Genomic DNA, 18,800 nt, shown 5'->3' with positions numbered 1-18,800 from the left:
GGTAGTAACGGCTAATCACTTTTGGTTAAAAAGTCTTAGTTTTGTTTATATAAAAGATTAACAATGGTACAGTATTTTGATATGGCATGTCCCAATGTTGATGATTGTTCTGTACAATTATTGATTACATCAATATGGATAGTAAGAACAGAGGAAGCCAGGACAATGAGTTTTATCACAGAGCAAAATATATGTTTACAGTGATTTTTCTACTTATATAACAGACTCCAAAAAAGGGCCTCTTCCCAATTGAAATTTTCTTTAAAATCATGCAGTTTTCCCAAAAATCTGAACTTAAACCTGCTTTTTTCTTCCCAAATTAGCAATTTTAGCGATAATTTTTCCCAAAGTCAAGAGGCTAAGGCCTCTTCCCAATAAAGCGAGAAAAATCACTGGTTTAAAGACTGAAATTTGGTTGATTTAATAAATCATAATTTATAATATTGCAAATAAATTTCTCGAATTTTGATTTACTTAAAGGCTTTGGATACATTTCATAGAATATAGCCATGTTGACATAAATATAACCTTCGGCTAGTGCTTTTGGTCATATTTAGCTCATTCAGGCTATATTCTCCCATATATCCTGTCAGCAACTTCTATAGCTAATAATATCATTGATTAATCTTATAAATATAAGTCACTTCAAGAGAAAAAAAACTGCCTGTTTCCTTCAAAGTTATTATTGATATATGCCTTGTTTGATATGTCCACACTGGCATGATAATACAGAAAAGCTGATCATGGAAATTTAATTCCTTTACCATGTGTTAACATAAGCAGTAAAACTGTCATCCATTGAATATTTAAAATATAATGACCAGAACTATTGAGAAGGTCCAGCATTGTTGTACATGAACGCCAAACTTGTATTCAGAGCATGGTATCAAATAATGGCGACACAATTCACATATTCTACAATCCAGTATCCTTTAATTTCTTCAAAATGTCACATGACAGGAATATGTTACTTTTGATAAACCTATAGTCTTCTAGAATAATGATGATGATGATGATGATGATGATGGGAAAGATGATTGCTCTTTATTAGTAATATATATATAATTTATTTACATGTCTTCAAGAATATAAATTGTTAAATTCTAGTTGCTATATGATGGTGTGTACAATATGTTAATCGGTTATTTTATTTCGTTACAGGAATTCTATGAACACACAGAGATTTTATGGAAGGATAAGGGTGTACAAACCTGCTTTGAGAGGTCCAATGAATACCAGCTTATTGACTGTGCCCAATAGTAAGTTTATACTCTAATACTTAGTTGTAGCCAGTCTCCGGGTTGATAGACAGTGCTATCTATTTCTTACGAATAAATTGAAAGAGTTTTTTAGCAAATATCCTGATTAATAAACATTGGCATGATTTACAGGCATTCCTGTTTATAGCATTGCAACTCTAGGACAAGACTGAATACCTTAGATTGCTTAACATCATTTGTGGTCATCACTAAGTGCAAGTTGCCCACTTGCATGTTTAACCAGCATTGCTGAAGGTCTGGTCATATTTTGGTATATATAAAATGATCATTTGACATGCTTACATAATGAAAGTAAATGTACAAAAGGGTAGCTTAATATTTAATACAGAAATGTAGAAATAACCTAAATTATCTTACCTAACAACGTTTTATGATGTTAGTCATCCTCACAAATATAATTAAATCTGTCTAAAATTGCCAAAGTCTGTTTATGCTTTTAATAGTATGACTATTCAAAAAACATTTGTAATGTTCTGCCCACCCTGGCATCAACCTAACACTTGATGTCTACTTCATGTTCATTATCCAGGAAATATATTTGCTTGTATCTTTTCACATGTCTTTTAGATCTTAATAAGCAGTCACCATCGCTAGCATGTATTATGATAGAATAAAGACCTTTTGTACCATTGCAATTCCTGGTTAAAGTTCTGCATGCAACATTAGAATTTAAGTTGTACTTTATAATTAATGTCTTCAGGGTCATAATTTGAGGTCACTATCCAAGGCATTAAACTTGACTGAATTATGGGCCCTTTGTAAACTTAGATTATTGTAAGTTAAAATTTTGCATGCAGCATCAATCTTAAAAACAACTGAAGGCATTCACTTTAATTTAATACTTTATAACATGTCTTAGAGATTATAATTAGATGTCTTTTTATGCAAGGTCCGTAACCCTGGCATTAATTTTAACTGATTTATAGACCTTTGTTAATTCCTGTTTGGTTTTGCATGCAATGTCAATCGCCAAAACATCTAAAGGTACTCATTTGAAACTTAATAATCGTAATAAGAGGTCAATAACTGATGCTAAAAATATGACTGATTTAACTTTTTCCTGTTGCAACATCACTACTGCAAGTCTTAACTGAAGCTTTTTACATGTATTCAGGATTATAATTGGAGGTCACAGTCCAAGGCCTATAAGTGTTGCATGGAATTTGACTGATTTATGACAAAAACCACATGTACAGTGATAGACTTTTTACATCATATGTACTTTGTAACTTGGAATGTGAGTTAAGTTAATATAAGATTCTTTTCTTATCTACATATATGTCAAACAGACATTCAGTCATATAGGTCAAAATCATATGAATTTCATTAGAGGAATCTAAATGTGACAAACTGTTACATGATTTAGAAACAGTATTTGTGTGAACAAAAAGTGTTATTGTAAGGTGAGTTTACTATAAATTTAACCATTTACCTGCTGAATGTCTTGAATGGACTTGTCCAACTTCAGTTTTAAACTGTCCAGTATCAATTTATCAAGAAATAATTTTTGAATTTGGTACTGTATCAGTGTAGATCATGGTCATATTACACAGAAGTGATGGTTGGAATGGCTTTATACTGGTTGCAAAAACATAACTTTTGTGTTTAAATTTCTCTACATCACATTATGCTGGTTTGTACTGACTCAGTATAATATAATCTTAAATAGTACAGAATGCTCACAACCATCTTATTAGCTGATATCATTTTTATACTACAAAGAGTTATTACTCAAGTTTTTGCCACTTTTAGATAGAAAGTAGTATATCAATTATGTGAGATTTAAAAACGTTCTTTTCATCCATCACTTGAATAAATTACTTCTAATTTTAGATAAATTGCTTCTATTTTAAGCAACAGCTCAGCTTATCTTTATTTACATACCGGCTTATGCATACAGAAGGGTAAATTCGAATTGATTCTCATTAAAATATGAAAATAAAATGCTTTTGACTAGGTAAATAAGATTTTGACATATTTGAAGACAGTGAATAGGCAGAAAAAATTAGATCTTCTTTTACAAGGAGTGATTTAAATAATCTTTAATGTGTATATTTGATATATATAGATATATAAACTTATAGAGTAATAAGGTTTAAAAGTGATTACACAGTGAATCTTTGCATAGGTTATTTTAATGTAACGGCAATCTTGTTTTAACTAACACGGACACACCTCGTGGAGAAATAAAGTTTTTTTCATTGTAGATCAGAACAGACTGATAGGTTAAATTAATTCTCTTGCAGGAAGTATGTGATGTAGTAATACAATATTTAATAGCAATTTTTACCCCCTCAAGTCTATAAAATTGGCTTGTCCTGAATTAAATGTAATCCTTTATTAACCCTTACCCTGCTGTACCAAAAGTGATCAGCCATTGAGTATAGAGTCAACATGCACATCCCTGCAGTCTGACCAGGCTCTATACTGTTGGCTGACCATGGCGGTATTCTGTTGGCTGACCAGGTTATATACTGTTGGCTGGCCATTGCTTACCAGGTTCTATACTGTTGGCTGACCATGGCTTAACAGGTTGTATACTGTTGGCTGACCGTGGCTAACCAGGCTCTATACTGTTGGCTGACCATGGTTTACCAGGTTGTATACTGTTGGCTGACCATGATTTACCAGGTTGTAAACTGTTGACTTACCAGGTTGTAAACTGTTGGCTAACCAGGCTGACCATGGCTTACTAGGATCTATATTGTTGGCTGATCATGGCTCACCAGGCTGTATACTGTTGGGAGACCATGGCTTACCAGGTTGTATACTGTTGGCAGACCATGGCTTACCAGGCTCTATACTGTTGGCTGACCATGCCTAACCAGGTTGTACACTGTTGGCAGACCATGGTTGTATACTGTTGGTAGACCATGGCTGACCAGGTTGTATTCTGTTGGCAGACCAGTGTTGTATACTGTTGGTAGACCATGGCTGACCAGGTTGTATACTGTTGGCAGACCATGGTTGTATACTGTTGGCAGATCATGGTTGTATACTGTTGGCAGACCATAGCTGATCATCATTTTCATCTTAATATCTTCAAATTTGATATAAAATGACAGTTCCAAAAAAATGGAAGCTAAGAAATTCAGCAGTTATGTAATACTGAACAGTAATCTTGAAGCAGATCTCTATGGTCAGGTTAGATGTAGGATCGATGTGCAGGTTGGTGTGTCATCACAGAACCAGGATACATTCTCTTTCATTTTCAACAATGTTGGTACATATTGTTAGATTGTTTCTTTTGTGGTTGTTAAATGTGAATATTTTATTTTGAACCGTTTGGGAAAAAACAAAACATATTGACAGATGGTCTTAGAGTATTTACCAGATTGTGTACGGTCTTTTCTTTTTTGAGAAATATGAAAAAATCCATCTCATTCAGTTACCAATATAGAAAACAGTAGATTTGTCAGCTAGTCTATCTATGTGCACATTGTTAGTTAGTGATGTTTTATTGTAGAATAATGAAGGTTGTGTGTTGTAAATATTACCGCTTAAAGAAGTCATTGATCTGTTACAGAGAGACAGTTGCTATGTTCCTTTGTGACTCTCTGCCTCATAACAAGGCTGAAAATTCATTATTTATAAGAGGCGAGCTATTTTTAGCTACAGCGAGCTGAAGATAGACCAGACATACTTAGGTGTGTAGTAGCTGTGTGTTTAGTCAATACTGCTTGAATACAATACACCACTGATTATGATCAGCTTTCTCATGACCCAGTTTCTAGGTGCATTTATGCTCGCTGTACAATCTTGGCAAACACACATATTACATTTAACAATATTTGTAAAGTTCATTATAAAGTATATGCTGAATTGTTGTTCAGAATATTGAAACTATTCTAGTATTTATAGATTTGCACATAGGCATATATTCTTGAATCTATATATTGGCAGAGGTTAGGTCATATGGTAGGCTGACATTTTTAGCTCCTGTTTGCATTTGTGGTCAACCTTCATGGTGTACACTGGCTGTTTGAACCACACTTGGTTTATCTGTTTGTCATATATAAACAATTTCTTACAAGAAAATCTCTAAACATTTCTGCAGCAAATATCAAGTTGTGTTGATTTTTGGATGTTCGTTTTGCTTTTTAGGGCAACTATTTTATTAAGTCAAGTATTTATGTTTCATGTTGTGGGGATGAATTGAAAATTTTAATCTTGAAATTTTTGTCAATGGAGTAGACTAGATTTCATTGTTAATTGGACAAGACAAGATTAGATTATTCGATTTATATCACAATCTGTTATTTTGTATGCTTAAAGAATTTCAGAAAAAAAGGGAAAAAGTCAAAGTACAATGATGTTAATTCTTTAACTGGTATCTCAGATGAAATATACAAACAGCAGCAATTATAGATACTGTCTTGTAAGATAGAAAATTTGACAGGTGATACACTTATTAATGTTATTAACAGTGATTAGGTTGTCTTGACAATTTGTCATGTGTATTGTGTGTATTGAATATTTAGATTTAAATTATAACTTTAAATGACACAGACAGTTAAACAGTTTTAAATACTTGGCATTTTATTAGTGTTGATTCAGATTTAAAACATTGGACTTAAGGAATGTCCTCTCATTTGAGCTATAAGAATTTTGTATTTGGCAAAGTTAAAAAGCATTTGCTGGTTAGAGGAAACTTGGAGGGGCAGATTTTTGTTGCATGTTCAATCCCCCACTCCATCACTAAAACATATATATTGTCTTTCTGATGAGCCTTTAGAAACTGATGTCAAGTCCAAAGTTTTACAGAGGGTATATAAAAGAACCATGGTTGAATGGGGCAATTCCATGCACTACTCAAAAATAACAACTTATTTTTCAAGGGGATCTTGGATATTTTGTTTTAGTTTGATCATATAGAAAAATATAAGCTTATAGACACACATGGAACCAACCAGTACTGAGCATGCGTGTAAAATTTCTTGTGCTTGTCCTTGACGGGACTTGAACCCGGACTGCTAGGGATCCCTAGATTACTAGTCAAACTCATTAAACACTTTGGGAGGTTGATAAAACCTTGCATGTATTGATGTAAATAGGCAGCAATGAATGGCGATTATGTTCATCATTTTGTTTTTTCCAATTCACGGAAAAAGTTAAAAAGTCTTTATTGTTGGATTATTCAAAAGTATAAACAGGAAATGTTAATGAAACTATATGTAAATAGATGGTAATATGGAGATTATGAATGAGTATTTGTTGTTTTTTCCTCAGGTTAAAATTATGGTTGCTATAGTAATGGAAATAGTCAAAATGTGACTCTAACATTGATTATTTGATAACTGCTTTAGTATACTAGCAAGATATATGTGACAATATTTAGAGTACTTTATTTTATTGTGGAGGTTGTGAAGTGGTGATTTTATAGTCATCAGGAATCTGAAAGATATTTATTAAATTTTCTGTAACAGCAGAATATGATGGGAATTTAACCCTTTACCTGCTACAACCAAAATCCTTTGCAACCAGTATAGTCAGCCAGCTAGCCTGCGAATCTGTGCAATGTGACTGGCTCTATATTGTTGGTAGCTGTGCTTTTGTTCTGACTATAAAAATCACTTAAACTTTGAATGGACTGTTTAGAATTCAAAGTATGGCATATCCATTTTACAAATTGCTTGAAACATGACTTATTTATGAAGCTGGTGTCATTTAGGAGTTATTGCCTAATAAGTTGAAATTTAACAATTATTAATGATATTTAAGGGAAGGAGTGGTTATTTCTCTGCCAAAATGTTGAGCATAATGTGAAGAATCTGTCACAGTGCAATTCAGGCAAGCACATACCGGTAGTGTTGACTAAGTACTATTTAATTAGAAGAAAATATTGAAAAAACTAAGACATTGTTAAGTGAAGTTGAACACAACTTAATATTCATGTTTTTAACCACAAAAAAGCCTACAAGAGGTTACAGCAAGAGTCTCTAATAAGTATGCATGTTTTCACTGACAGTAATTCATTTGTTTTATACATCATACAATCAAGTCATGGCGACTGTCTAGTGTTTAACTGTTATCTTAATGAGAAGGAACAACAACAATATATAGATTTATTCTTACAAGTGTGTCAAAATAACTCTGATCTATATTAAATCAATAACCAAATGGCCTATATGATGAAATATTTTTCACCCGTAGGATCGAGCCAATTGATTTCAATAAGAGAAATGAAATACTTGACCATACCGTATAAAAGAATGAACTGTTTATCATTTATTTTCATTGATTAAAATAATTCAATGTGCAAACTAGTGCTTTTGCTGTTGAATCAATGTCTTTGATATTGGTTGGTGTAGAGCTAAGTTAATCAATATTGAACACCATGATCATTCATAGTTGGCCTTATTTCAGTGTTATTATAAATTAAATCCACCCTTACTGTTCTCTTGTTCTCTCTGTTAACTGGAGATGGTATGGATGTTTGTGGGTGTTTAAATTATAGTATGCATTGGAACAATTGCTCAATTACTATACAGTACTGGACACGCGAAACCCGCACAATTCGCGTATTCGTGGCGAACTCTCATGCTTTATAACGCGAGCGAATTCGCGGCAACTTGAGACAATCGCCGCGAATTCAACTCGCGGCGATTTTGCCGTGAACATTTGCCGCGATTCGCGGGAATAATACATGTTCATTTGTATAATAAATGTAGATCTATTTATAAGTGTAGTCTGTGAACTTGAAACCAGATATACATGTACAAGTACGAAAATTAATTAGTAGATCTACATGAAGTTGTATCAAGAAAATCTTGTAATTTGCTAAAATGCCCTTTCTCTATTTATCTTTGATGCCAACAGCAAATATAAATAACCACGGCGAAATCAAATAACACCGTTAAAAACTTTCCGTGAATGGCGGAATCATGACCTCAATGTATAAATGCGACGCAGTACAAGTATGCGGCTCCATCTGCAGGTAAATAGTGTGCATGTACACGTGTAAAACTATTTTTAGGGGGGGGGGGGTACATATTGAGTTTAAAGTAGAGATATAAATATAATATATGTGTAAAAAGATATTTAGTTACATAAAAAGATACATAATTGATACGACATTAACTTGTTCATTTCTAAATGTAGTGGATCACCGGGACATTTCGTTCTCTCGGGTGATCATTACTCAATTTATTACACGTTTGTAAAAAATAACACACGCAAGATTTGTCTGCTATAATTTCTGAATGGCGGATATTTGCACCCCTGTTTTAAAAAATGTTAAAATATTTAATTGTTAGTTACCGAAAATTATCGCCGATTGTTGAAATTCCATAGCGCTAAAAGACACAAAAACACTCGCGCAAAAAGAAGCATCCATAAATAAAAGGAATATAATGTTTCCATTGTTAAATAATAAATACAAAATTTACACACGAAATGACCTCTGACAAATGACTGGTCGGCTCTTCTGAAGAATCTGTGAATCTTTGATGTTTACACACCTGTAGTTGTTACCGAATCATCAAAGAAATGCCGACACTCGATTGACTTTCACCTCTTTTTTTATATATCAGAAAAAAACTGTCATTTCTTTTTGTCAAGGAATGATTACACATGTTTAATTATTGCTCAAGTAAAAAAAAATGTTGGATATTGATTGTGTCAATTATTGACATATTATTAATCGTAAGTGCATTTTGATTGTGATATTTTATTTACATTTTAATGATCTTGAAGATATTGTGCAATACTTGTGTCTGCTATCAAAACAATAATGCATATGAAAGGATATTTTTTTCGGTCAATTTTACGACCACGCTTCTACCAGAAATGTTTTATTGCATGGGCTTATAGTATTTAATAAAGCACATTAAAATTACCACATGGTAAACTAGTGACCATATAAATGCTTTACAAATATTCATTAATTTGAAAAAAAATTTTTAATCCCGTTTCCACACCTTAATTTGATACGTGCTATTATTAGTTAATTCAACTTAATTGCCGCGCGCATGCAGTACTGCGTGACGTAAGGAAAATATCCTTCCCTGGTTGGTCGCTATTTATGTAAATACTTTAAATAGTAACACCCTAATTTTATGCACAGAATGCCCTCATGAATGATCACACGTTACTTTACATATTAAATGTGTGATTTAACTCCGATTTTATTTTTGTTTTCGAGGGAATTTTTTGGGTCAAATGCCCTGGCTGATTTGGCGGGAATAAAAAAAAAATCTGATTTGCATCTTGCTACTCATCACCTACTCATGCACCTGGCATTTTTTACTCGTGAAATTGAAGGTAAAGAATGTCCAATTTACAAATTGCTTGAAACATGACTTATTTATGAAGCTGGTGTCATTTAGGAGTTATTGCCTAATAAGTTGAAATTTAACAATTATTAATGATATTAAAGGGAAGGAGTGGTTATTTCTCTGCCAAAATGTTGAGCAGAATGTGAAGAATCTGTCACAGTGCAATTCAGGCAAGCACATACCGGTAGTGTTGACTAAGTACTAATTAACTAAGAAAGTATTGAAAAACAAAGGCATTGTTAAGTGAAGTTAAAAACTACTTAATATTCATTCATGTTTTTGACCCCCCAAAAAAAACCTACAAGAGGTTACAGGAAGAGTCTGTAATAAGTATGCATGTTTTCACTGACAGTAATTCATTTGTTTTATACATCATACAATCAAGTCATGGCGACTGTCTAGTATTTAACTGTTATCTTAATGAGAAGGAACAACAACAATATATAGATTTATTCTTACAAGTGTGTCAAAATAACTCTGATCTATATTAAATCAATAACCAAATGGCCTATATGATGAAATATTTTTCACCCGTAGGATCGAGCCAATTGATTTCAATAAGAGAAATGAAATACTTGACCATACTGTATAAAAGAATGAACTGTTTATCATTTATTTTCATTGATTAAAATAATTCAATGTGCAAACTAGTGCTTTTGCTGTTGAATCAATGTCTTTGATATTGGTTGGTGTAGAGCTAAGTTAATCGATATTGAACACCATGATCATTCATAGTTGGCCTTATTTCAATGTTATTATAAATTAAATCCACCCTTACTGTTCTCTTGTTCTCTCTGTTAACTGGAGATGGTATGGATGTTTGTGGGTGTTTAAATTATAGTATGCATTGGGACAATTGCTCAATTACTATATGTGTGGGGTCATTTGTTCTCCATAACTCCTTATGTGAAGAAGTTATGTTTTTGTTGTTGAGAAAAAGCTGATGTATGTGATGGAATTCTGGAGTTTTGGTGGTAAGATTAACTATAGGATGTAAATGTTGAGCTCCTGCTGTAAATGTCAAGATGAAAAAGGTAGTTAACTATCTTTGTCTCCCCAAACACCCCCCTCCCCTCACACTGAATTGATTGTTATCCATTGAGTTAACTCATTTAAAACGCCATTTATGGACAGATCATCAGCAATCTTGGTTTATAAAGCCATTATAACGTATTTTCTTATTTTATTTGTTCCTTGTAGAGGCAAATTTTAACAGTTAAAATTTTTTATGACATTTTCTATTCCCATAATCTAGTGGGTGGCACATTTAAATGTAATGTTCAAATTAAAGTTTCAACTCCTTTAGGTGGTAGTATTTTAAAAAATACATAAAGACTTGAAAAAAGATTATCTTGTGGTGAACTGAGGTCAGTCTGTAACATCAGTGTATTGGTTGAGTCAAGCTGGTTCATGTAGTTTATATTTTCGTAAGCTATTTAAAGCCATAATGTCCATATTGTTTTATTTAATGACCTCCAACTATACAGGTGTTCTTAAAATAGAAAAGCAACAAAGATAAATTCAAGTGTCAGAGGGAGATTTTCTAGGTTCAACTTGAAAACTGAAATAAAAACATGATTCATAGCAAGAGATGTCCACAATGAGAAACTATAATATTAGAAGGACGAGTTATTTTTGGTTGTGGGTAATTGATATGAAGCGTTCTCCTACATGTATATTGATTGCAGCTGCAGGTACTACCGTATGTTAGTATGTTGTTGTTTTTGAAAGACCTGAAAAACCAATTATATCATAAATAGATCTTTACAGTATCTCTGCCGAGACGCCCTCGCAGTTTCCCCACATAGAAATTACTGATGAAAAAATGTCAGATATGTTTACCATGTCCATGTATTACATAATTCTGATTATTTTGTACTGTTTAGTTTAAAGAATGTCAATCCAGCTTAAACCAAAATTGAAGTTACAATAATTTAAACTTCCTTTTCATGTACGTGCTACATTTATTTCACAATGAATATAACTTATTTGTTAAGGCTTAAGTTGCATTACAATAGATGTGAATGTTTTGACAATTTTATCTTCAATTTGCTATTATTTTTGGCATTTGATCTAAATATAGAATTAGAACATGGCTACAGACATACTTGATTTACATGACAACATCACGGCCATCTTCCTTGTTTTCAATGATACCAGCAAAGAAACATAACAGTGTCTCCTGTGTAACCTTGTGTTTCACATTATAACAGTCAGACAATATATTTATAGATACCTGATTTGAAATCAGTTATTTTGGTTTGAATTTTGATTGTTTCATGTCTGTAAATATTGCATATAAAATTTATGGAAAACACAAGTTGATTCATTGATATTAATACTTATGATAATGTATTATTATGGTTCATTGTACAATAATTGTTATATGGAAAGGTGGGATTTTTTTTTTAGATAAATGGTATAAAATTATGATCAAGTCGTATTTGACTTTGAAATTTAATATTTCATAAATGTACATGTATTGAATGTATGTAGATCATTATTGATTTAGATTTCATTTCTGGAAATATGAAACCAGTTGTTTAAATTATCTTTTTGAAATTGAGTTATTGCATATCAAAGTGTTTATGTAAGCAGTGAAATGTCAGCGCTTTTTGATGTTTAAAAATAGAATTTCATTTTGAACATTTGTCACTTTCAATTGTTTACCATGTAAATAATCGTCATTGTGGTTAGTTGAATAATATTTTTATACTTCCTAAAATTTTGTGTGGGATCTAGTTAAAGATTCTGTTTAACTTTTTACTATTTCTCATGTTGCTTTTATTACTTGGCTGATATGTGAGATCTTTAGTATTTTCTACCCTAAGGTGGGGTTTAAAAATAGATTTTCCTTGTTATTGACAAATATTTCATTATGTAATATTACATCTGCCCTTTAATAGAGCTTGCATTAGATGGGACAAAGTTCAAGGTCAAGGTCACTAAGGCTTAAGATTTTAGATTATTGGTATGTAGTTACCTGGCATAGTTATCTTTCCTTGCAGCAGAGCTGAAGTTAATGGATCCAAGGTGAAGGTCACTCATTATTAAGTAACAGAGTCCCTTCTTTTCCTACTAGTTTGACAACGTTTTAAGTCGTACAAAAAGCAGTTTCAGGAAGGATGTTCCTGCAGTGTGACGAGAGATCAGAATACAGATTTTACTGACTTTGTTAAAGTCATATGGTGACTTTCTAGCCTTTGGCCTTACAGAAAGAATCTTGATTCCAATCAAAGCCTCTGGCAGCAACAAGAAAAAGTTTCATAGTCTTAACCTGCTATGCACTAAAATTTAAGGATCGGAATCAAGATCAAAATTAAAACTTCAAATATTCAATTAGAAATATTTTTCATTCATTATCCTTCAATATTAACCAATATTAACATGATGAAAAAGGACTTAAAATAGCATGTTTCTGAATTTTAATAATAATAAATTTATTATTATAGTACAAGAAATGGGCATTTTTCAGTTTATCCTTATATTGATCTTGATCCTAAAATTGATCCTTATTTTGTCCTGATTAATCTTGTATTTGCATAATTTTATCCCAAAAAAGGATTGATGTCAAATCAGCAATTTTTTACATTTTGTTTATGTGCCTTTTAATTCTAGCCTTATACAACCAATATTAGTTTCATAAAGCATTGAAAATAAAATCAATTGATCCTGACCCAGATTTTTTCTGAGTGGGCTTGATTTGAGCCCACAGCGTGGGTGGCTTTTATAATATTATGATAATCGTAAACTATTGATATTTTAATGGCACACAGTTGCCAGTATCTAGCTATAAGGACAGGATGCACAGGATGCTTGTTTCTGGCACACTTTCAGACACTGTCGTGTTTCACAAACAATGGTTACTTTTGATGATTTCCATCAATTACATTGCCAACATAATTAGTTAATTAATTGTATTTATTTTCTCTTTTCAGTTTTTTAGACCGAGTGCATATAGTAAAACAGCCTGATTACACACCCACTGAACAGGTATCTTATTTTATATATTTTGTCTTTGTGAGGAAGTTGACCATTGAACTGTGTATGTAATAATATAAATAAAAGACTTCTTAAGATTTCAGTGTATGATATAACATTAGTAAATCTGTATTAAGGAGGTAATGGCAAGTCAGGTTATGGCAAGTTATGATTTTACTTTTAGTTCATACATTGTACAGATGAATCAGTTCTTCTGAAACATGGCAAAGATTTTAGAAATGAGGTTTACAGCTAACTATGACTTTATTACATAGCTTATATGTATGATTTTTCTTAGGCAAAAATTTACTTTGTAAACATACATAATAAGGATTTATTTTAAGACAATTTGACACATTCTAACACACATCTGACAATATTTTAGTACACTGGCAATATTAGAGTTCACAATATTGATGACAACACACCTTACTTTTCGAACTCAGTTCAGGCAAGGGTTCGCAGCCAAGTTGAATTACTCAACTAATGTACAACTGGGTCCAAGGTTACACAGAATTTTTCTAAACTCAAAATTTCTCGGGTAGAAAGTAACACAACGTATATTTATGAAATGAAAATTTTAAATTTCATGGCAGAAATCAGAAAAAAAGGTACTATAACCTTGAGTTTACAGTAATATGTTCACATGCGCAACAGGACATGAAAACTATCATGGCAGCTAGCTAAAGTGGATGGGTCGCGGCCTGTGTTGGCATTATGGACCTCCGGTGTATAAAATACATGCATTCTGTTGCTTTTATTTTCAGGATATTTTACGCTGTAGAGTGCTTACTTCAGGAATATTTGAAACAAAGTTTGCAGTTGATAAAGTAAATTTTCAGTAAGTGTTTATTATGTTTGTTTGTAATGAAATCCAACTTATGAGTGTTTTTATAATGTTTGTAAGTATTGTAGGAAATTTGAAATTAAAAATGATTACAAAATATATATTTTTAAAGTAAAGATTAATGGTACAGTAGAACTTTCATGTGTTGGAACTTCAATAAGTTGATTGTGTTGAAGTAAAATGAAATGTTAAGGGTTTGGGACATAGAATCTTTGTCAGTTGCATATCTCCTGAACCCATTAAAGGATATTTTATAATCTTTGGCAAAATGTTTTCTCATTTAAACAACAAGCATAATTATCCTTGATTTCATAATTTTTCTGCCACCACCATTTGTGGGGCATACAGATTTCCCCTCGTTCATCCATCCCGTTTTTATGGTGTCACAATGTCTGTATTAAATAGACTGGTTTGTGTCATGTGTAAACACAAAAAAAGTATAACTGCTTATTGCATTAAACTTACAATGAATAGTTGTCAGCCTTTGAATTTCTGCACCTACGTCTTTGACACTGTTTATTTAACGTTGGTTAAATCATGCTCCTGATCAAGCAAGAGAAGTACCGTAGTATTTTTTACTTGATTTGTGTGCCACTACAAAAGTACACATACTTGAGCAAACAAGCTTCTAAGAATACTCAATAGTTGTCAGCATGTTTCTTTAAGCACCTGGGTACTTTTGCAGAGTTATTTTCCCTAATTAAGCAGATAACGCACCCCCCCCCCCCCAAGCCCAACCGCCACCACAAAAAAGACACAAAAAAACAACAACATTTTTAGACTTTGTCAAGTGTTACTAAAGAATTATAACTTCTAGAGCCATGAAACTATAAGAATATTTGTCATCAAGTGAATTAAAACATTTATGTCATTTGTCACAAATTGTTGCAGAATCGTTGTACCTGACTAAGCAAAAATTGTGGTTGTTTTTCAGCATGTTTGATGTAGGCGGGCAGAGAGATGAGCGGCGCAAATGGATTCAGTGCTTTAATGATGTCACAGCTATCATATTTGTGACAGCGTGTAGTAGTTACAATCTCGTCTTACGAGAGGACGCCACGCAAAATAGACTTAAAGAATCATTGGAACTTTTTAAAAGTATTTGGAATAACCGGTAGGTATTTGGGATAGCCTTAGGGAATTTGTTTAAAAGGTTTGGAGTGTAGAATGTCTTTTCCATATCTTTATAATATAATTTATTTGTACAAACATTTTATCCTTTTATGTTAGTTTTAAGACAAAGCTTTATGGTAATTCTTTTAGTAAGCTAACTGACAGGGGCATCTTCAGCAGAGTGGTTGAAGTTGTTGACTTCAAATTACTTGCCCTTAGGCTGTAGGTTCGAACCCGAGGAAGCTTTCCGCTAAGTTAAGAAACGTTGGTGGTTCTACTTATTTGCCCGTTTGTGCCAGAAATAATGCATGGAAGAGCACCTGAGGTCTTGCCCCACCAGTAAATATATAACCTATACTGTGTTGATGTGATAATGTTGAACATACATAAAAAAAGCTCAGTGACATGAATATTGGTAGACCTGTTGATAGAAAAGTCATGCCATTTCTTCATTTTGAAGTAAGGCCATTAAAAAGGGATGGAAATGTGTTATGTTTGAGTTGATTTATCTATTAATGTTGTACTTTTGTGTCTTAGGTGGTTACGGACAATTTCCATCATCCTATTTTTAAATAAACAAGATCTACTAGCAGAAAAAGTGAGATCTGGCAAGTCTAAAATAGAGGATTACTTTGCAGACTTTAAACGTTACCAAATACCTAGTGAAGGTAAGACATTGTTCTTTGTTTATTGTAATTTTCATATGTTATTTTTCATATTGTAAAATCATATATGAACATTTTATAATCTTTGTATGAATTATGTTGGTTGACAAAATAAGAACATGCATCAAATGTATGTCAGAATGTACCTCGTGTACAACCAACAGAAATTGCTCCTATGTATTTTAAATGGACTTGTCCATCTTTAAACCTGAACACATCCATTCATTATATTTAAGTATTTATTAATGGAATAGTGTAATGGCACTGGTGAGCCAGCTGATCTTAGCCTGCACTTGTAGCAGGGGTAGAATCTGTTGGCAAGTCTGGTTAATAGATGCTGTCCACTTAGAATAAGACAACATAAAAAGCCTTGAAACAATTTTTTATGCATGGGACATTGATATCCTCACTGTAGTGAAGCTATTTAGCTAGCAAATGGAATTTCAGTAGTTCTGCCTGATACTTATTTTATTTTTGCCTGAAAAAATGGCAGGGAGTATCTCGAGGGGGGGGGGGTTAATTAAATCATATCACAAGATAAACAATATTGGTGGCCATTTATTACATATATAGAAATGAATTTGCTATGTTATGTTTATAATGAAATACATGTGTAAGGGAGAGAACTGTTAAGATATTTGACCAGAATAGTTTCCATATGAACTATTTAATGTCACAATTGAATGTTACACGTCAATGTGATTTACTAACTGTGTTGCCAGTGAAAGGATTTTAAATGCTTGTAGCAACATTGAATGTATTTAAATAAAAAAAGACATTGGTAATGTATATATGACAGTATTAAGAAGAATGAGTAATAGATAAATATTGATCTGGTCTAGCATGACCAGATACTAATCAAAATGTATTCACTTTTCGCTGATTTAATGTAAGTTACTTCCCCTTACCTGTCGGATATAAATGCTCCTATATATATTAATGTAGCCACCCATTTACACCTTTTATGTATCACCCATTAACTGAATGCTGAGATTGGAACTGGAAAGTGTTGGCAAACGGGTCAAAGCCCTTGTTTGTATAGAAATTATAGTGTGATAGTGATACTGTTTATGTTTTATTTTAGTACAATTGGAGCCTGGCGATGATCCGGAGGTGGTTAGAGCAAAATATTTCATCAGAGATGAGTTTCTGGTATGCATTTTAAAAGTTACTGTTCTTTGTAGCATCATGCTAATTCATGTGGTGTTTGAGAAGTATTGAATTTTCAATGTAATATCTCTATATTTAGTAAAAACTGATTACTCACATTCTTGCACATTGCTTATTCTACAGTAAAAAAAAGATCTATGGTAATATATACTGTGAAATATACTGTGAAAGAAAATGAAAAAAAAAAGAATCAACTTGTTCTTTTTGAATTAGTTTTGAATTATTGTGATAATGTATTGTTATGAATTTCAGCGAATAAGCACGGCAAGCGGAGATGGTCGCCACTATTGCTACCCGCACTTTACTTGTGCTGTAGACACGGAGAACATACGGCGAGTGTTCAATGACTGCAGAGATATCATTCAGAGAATGCACCTTAGACAATACGAGTTACTGTGATGTTGTTATACCATCACAGTGTTAATCTGCCTCTCATTACTCCCAGTTTAGAATATAAAAAAAACCAACTGTGTGACAAACATAAGGGATGATGCATTTTGCTTTGTGTTAACATCTGTATAATGTATTACTAAAGGATATACAATGTTGTGTACTACTAACACACAAATGTGTAAATCCATCCACATGTATGCTGGATGGGACTATGGGAGGCAATCCATTGGAAAGAATTGTTCTTCATATCAGAAAACAGCAAATTTGTGCTTGAAGAGATGGCTTTAGCAACTTGGTTTGAAGACGTGGCTCCGATACAATCATCATTCTTTTTACGTGGAATTCATGGAAATAATTTACAAATGTTATGTTTGTATGTGCTAAATGACCACCCACGTAATGAAACGGCTTTCAAATGTATTGAAGGAAACACAAGGAGTGCTATATATTTTCTGGTGTTGATTTATATACATAGATATTAAAGAATGTAGCAGTCGTAAAGGTGATTTGAGAGGCATTTCATTCATATGAATCGAGTGAATCTATGTTATGATGAATTTGCTTTCTGCTGTTATGTATGCTGACTTGCTGGGGGTAATGACATAACCTGTGTTTTGTCACACAAAACATTATTATTTGTGATAGTTACTTTTTGTATAATGCTTGACTGGGTTCGTTGTGTGATTGTAACTTATTATTGTGTGGTGATATAAACGTTTACCAGTCACCATACCATGTGACACTCTTTTTAAAAAAAAATGGTATTTCAGAAAATTGATTTTCTTTTTTTTTTACGTCACTCATGAATTGTTTTGCAGTGTATAATGATGTTGTACTGAAACATGTTTCAACGCTGTCTTCAGTACATTTATACTGTAATAGATAAATAATCATTTTTCCTGACCGTCTGCAAAACAACAATATTTATCAACACATGCAGCGTGCATCGTTATTTTAACAAGTGTAGTTTTGTTTGTGCACTGTGGTAGCGACAAACTCCTTCCATAAGAAATGCCAAAAAATATATTAAAAAGAGATTAAGTGCTTATGCAGGTATCTTTATATTGATTAGTGA

General features: G+C 32.6%; 1 protein-coding gene across 1 annotated transcript in view; it reads left to right on the top strand.

Annotated features, from left to right (window-relative positions):
- The window catches only part of LOC132752929 (guanine nucleotide-binding protein G(s) subunit alpha), a 34,860-nt gene extending 16,361 nt beyond the window's left edge, over positions 1 to 18,499 (top strand). Inside the window, exons 5-11 of the mRNA XM_060743344.1 lie at positions 1,162 to 1,259; positions 13,495 to 13,549; positions 14,305 to 14,378; positions 15,319 to 15,498; positions 16,035 to 16,165; positions 17,247 to 17,314; positions 17,585 to 18,499. Coding sequence (XP_060599327.1) covers positions 1,162 to 1,259; positions 13,495 to 13,549; positions 14,305 to 14,378; positions 15,319 to 15,498; positions 16,035 to 16,165; positions 17,247 to 17,314; positions 17,585 to 17,731 — 753 coding nt within the window. The 3' untranslated portion in view covers positions 17,732 to 18,499. The remainder of the gene's footprint in view (positions 1 to 1,161; positions 1,260 to 13,494; positions 13,550 to 14,304; positions 14,379 to 15,318; positions 15,499 to 16,034; positions 16,166 to 17,246; positions 17,315 to 17,584) is intronic.
- The last annotated feature ends 301 nt before the right edge of the window (positions 18,500 to 18,800 follow it).

Source organism: Ruditapes philippinarum, unplaced genomic scaffold (genome assembly GCF_026571515.1).
Source record: "Ruditapes philippinarum isolate M1 unplaced genomic scaffold, ASM2657151v2 ctg306_1_1_1_1, whole genome shotgun sequence".
NCBI classification, from domain to species: Eukaryota; Metazoa; Mollusca; class Bivalvia; order Venerida; family Veneridae; genus Ruditapes; species Ruditapes philippinarum.
The sequence above is the reverse complement of the archived record's forward strand: the minus strand, read 5'-3'. Positions and strand labels throughout refer to the sequence as shown.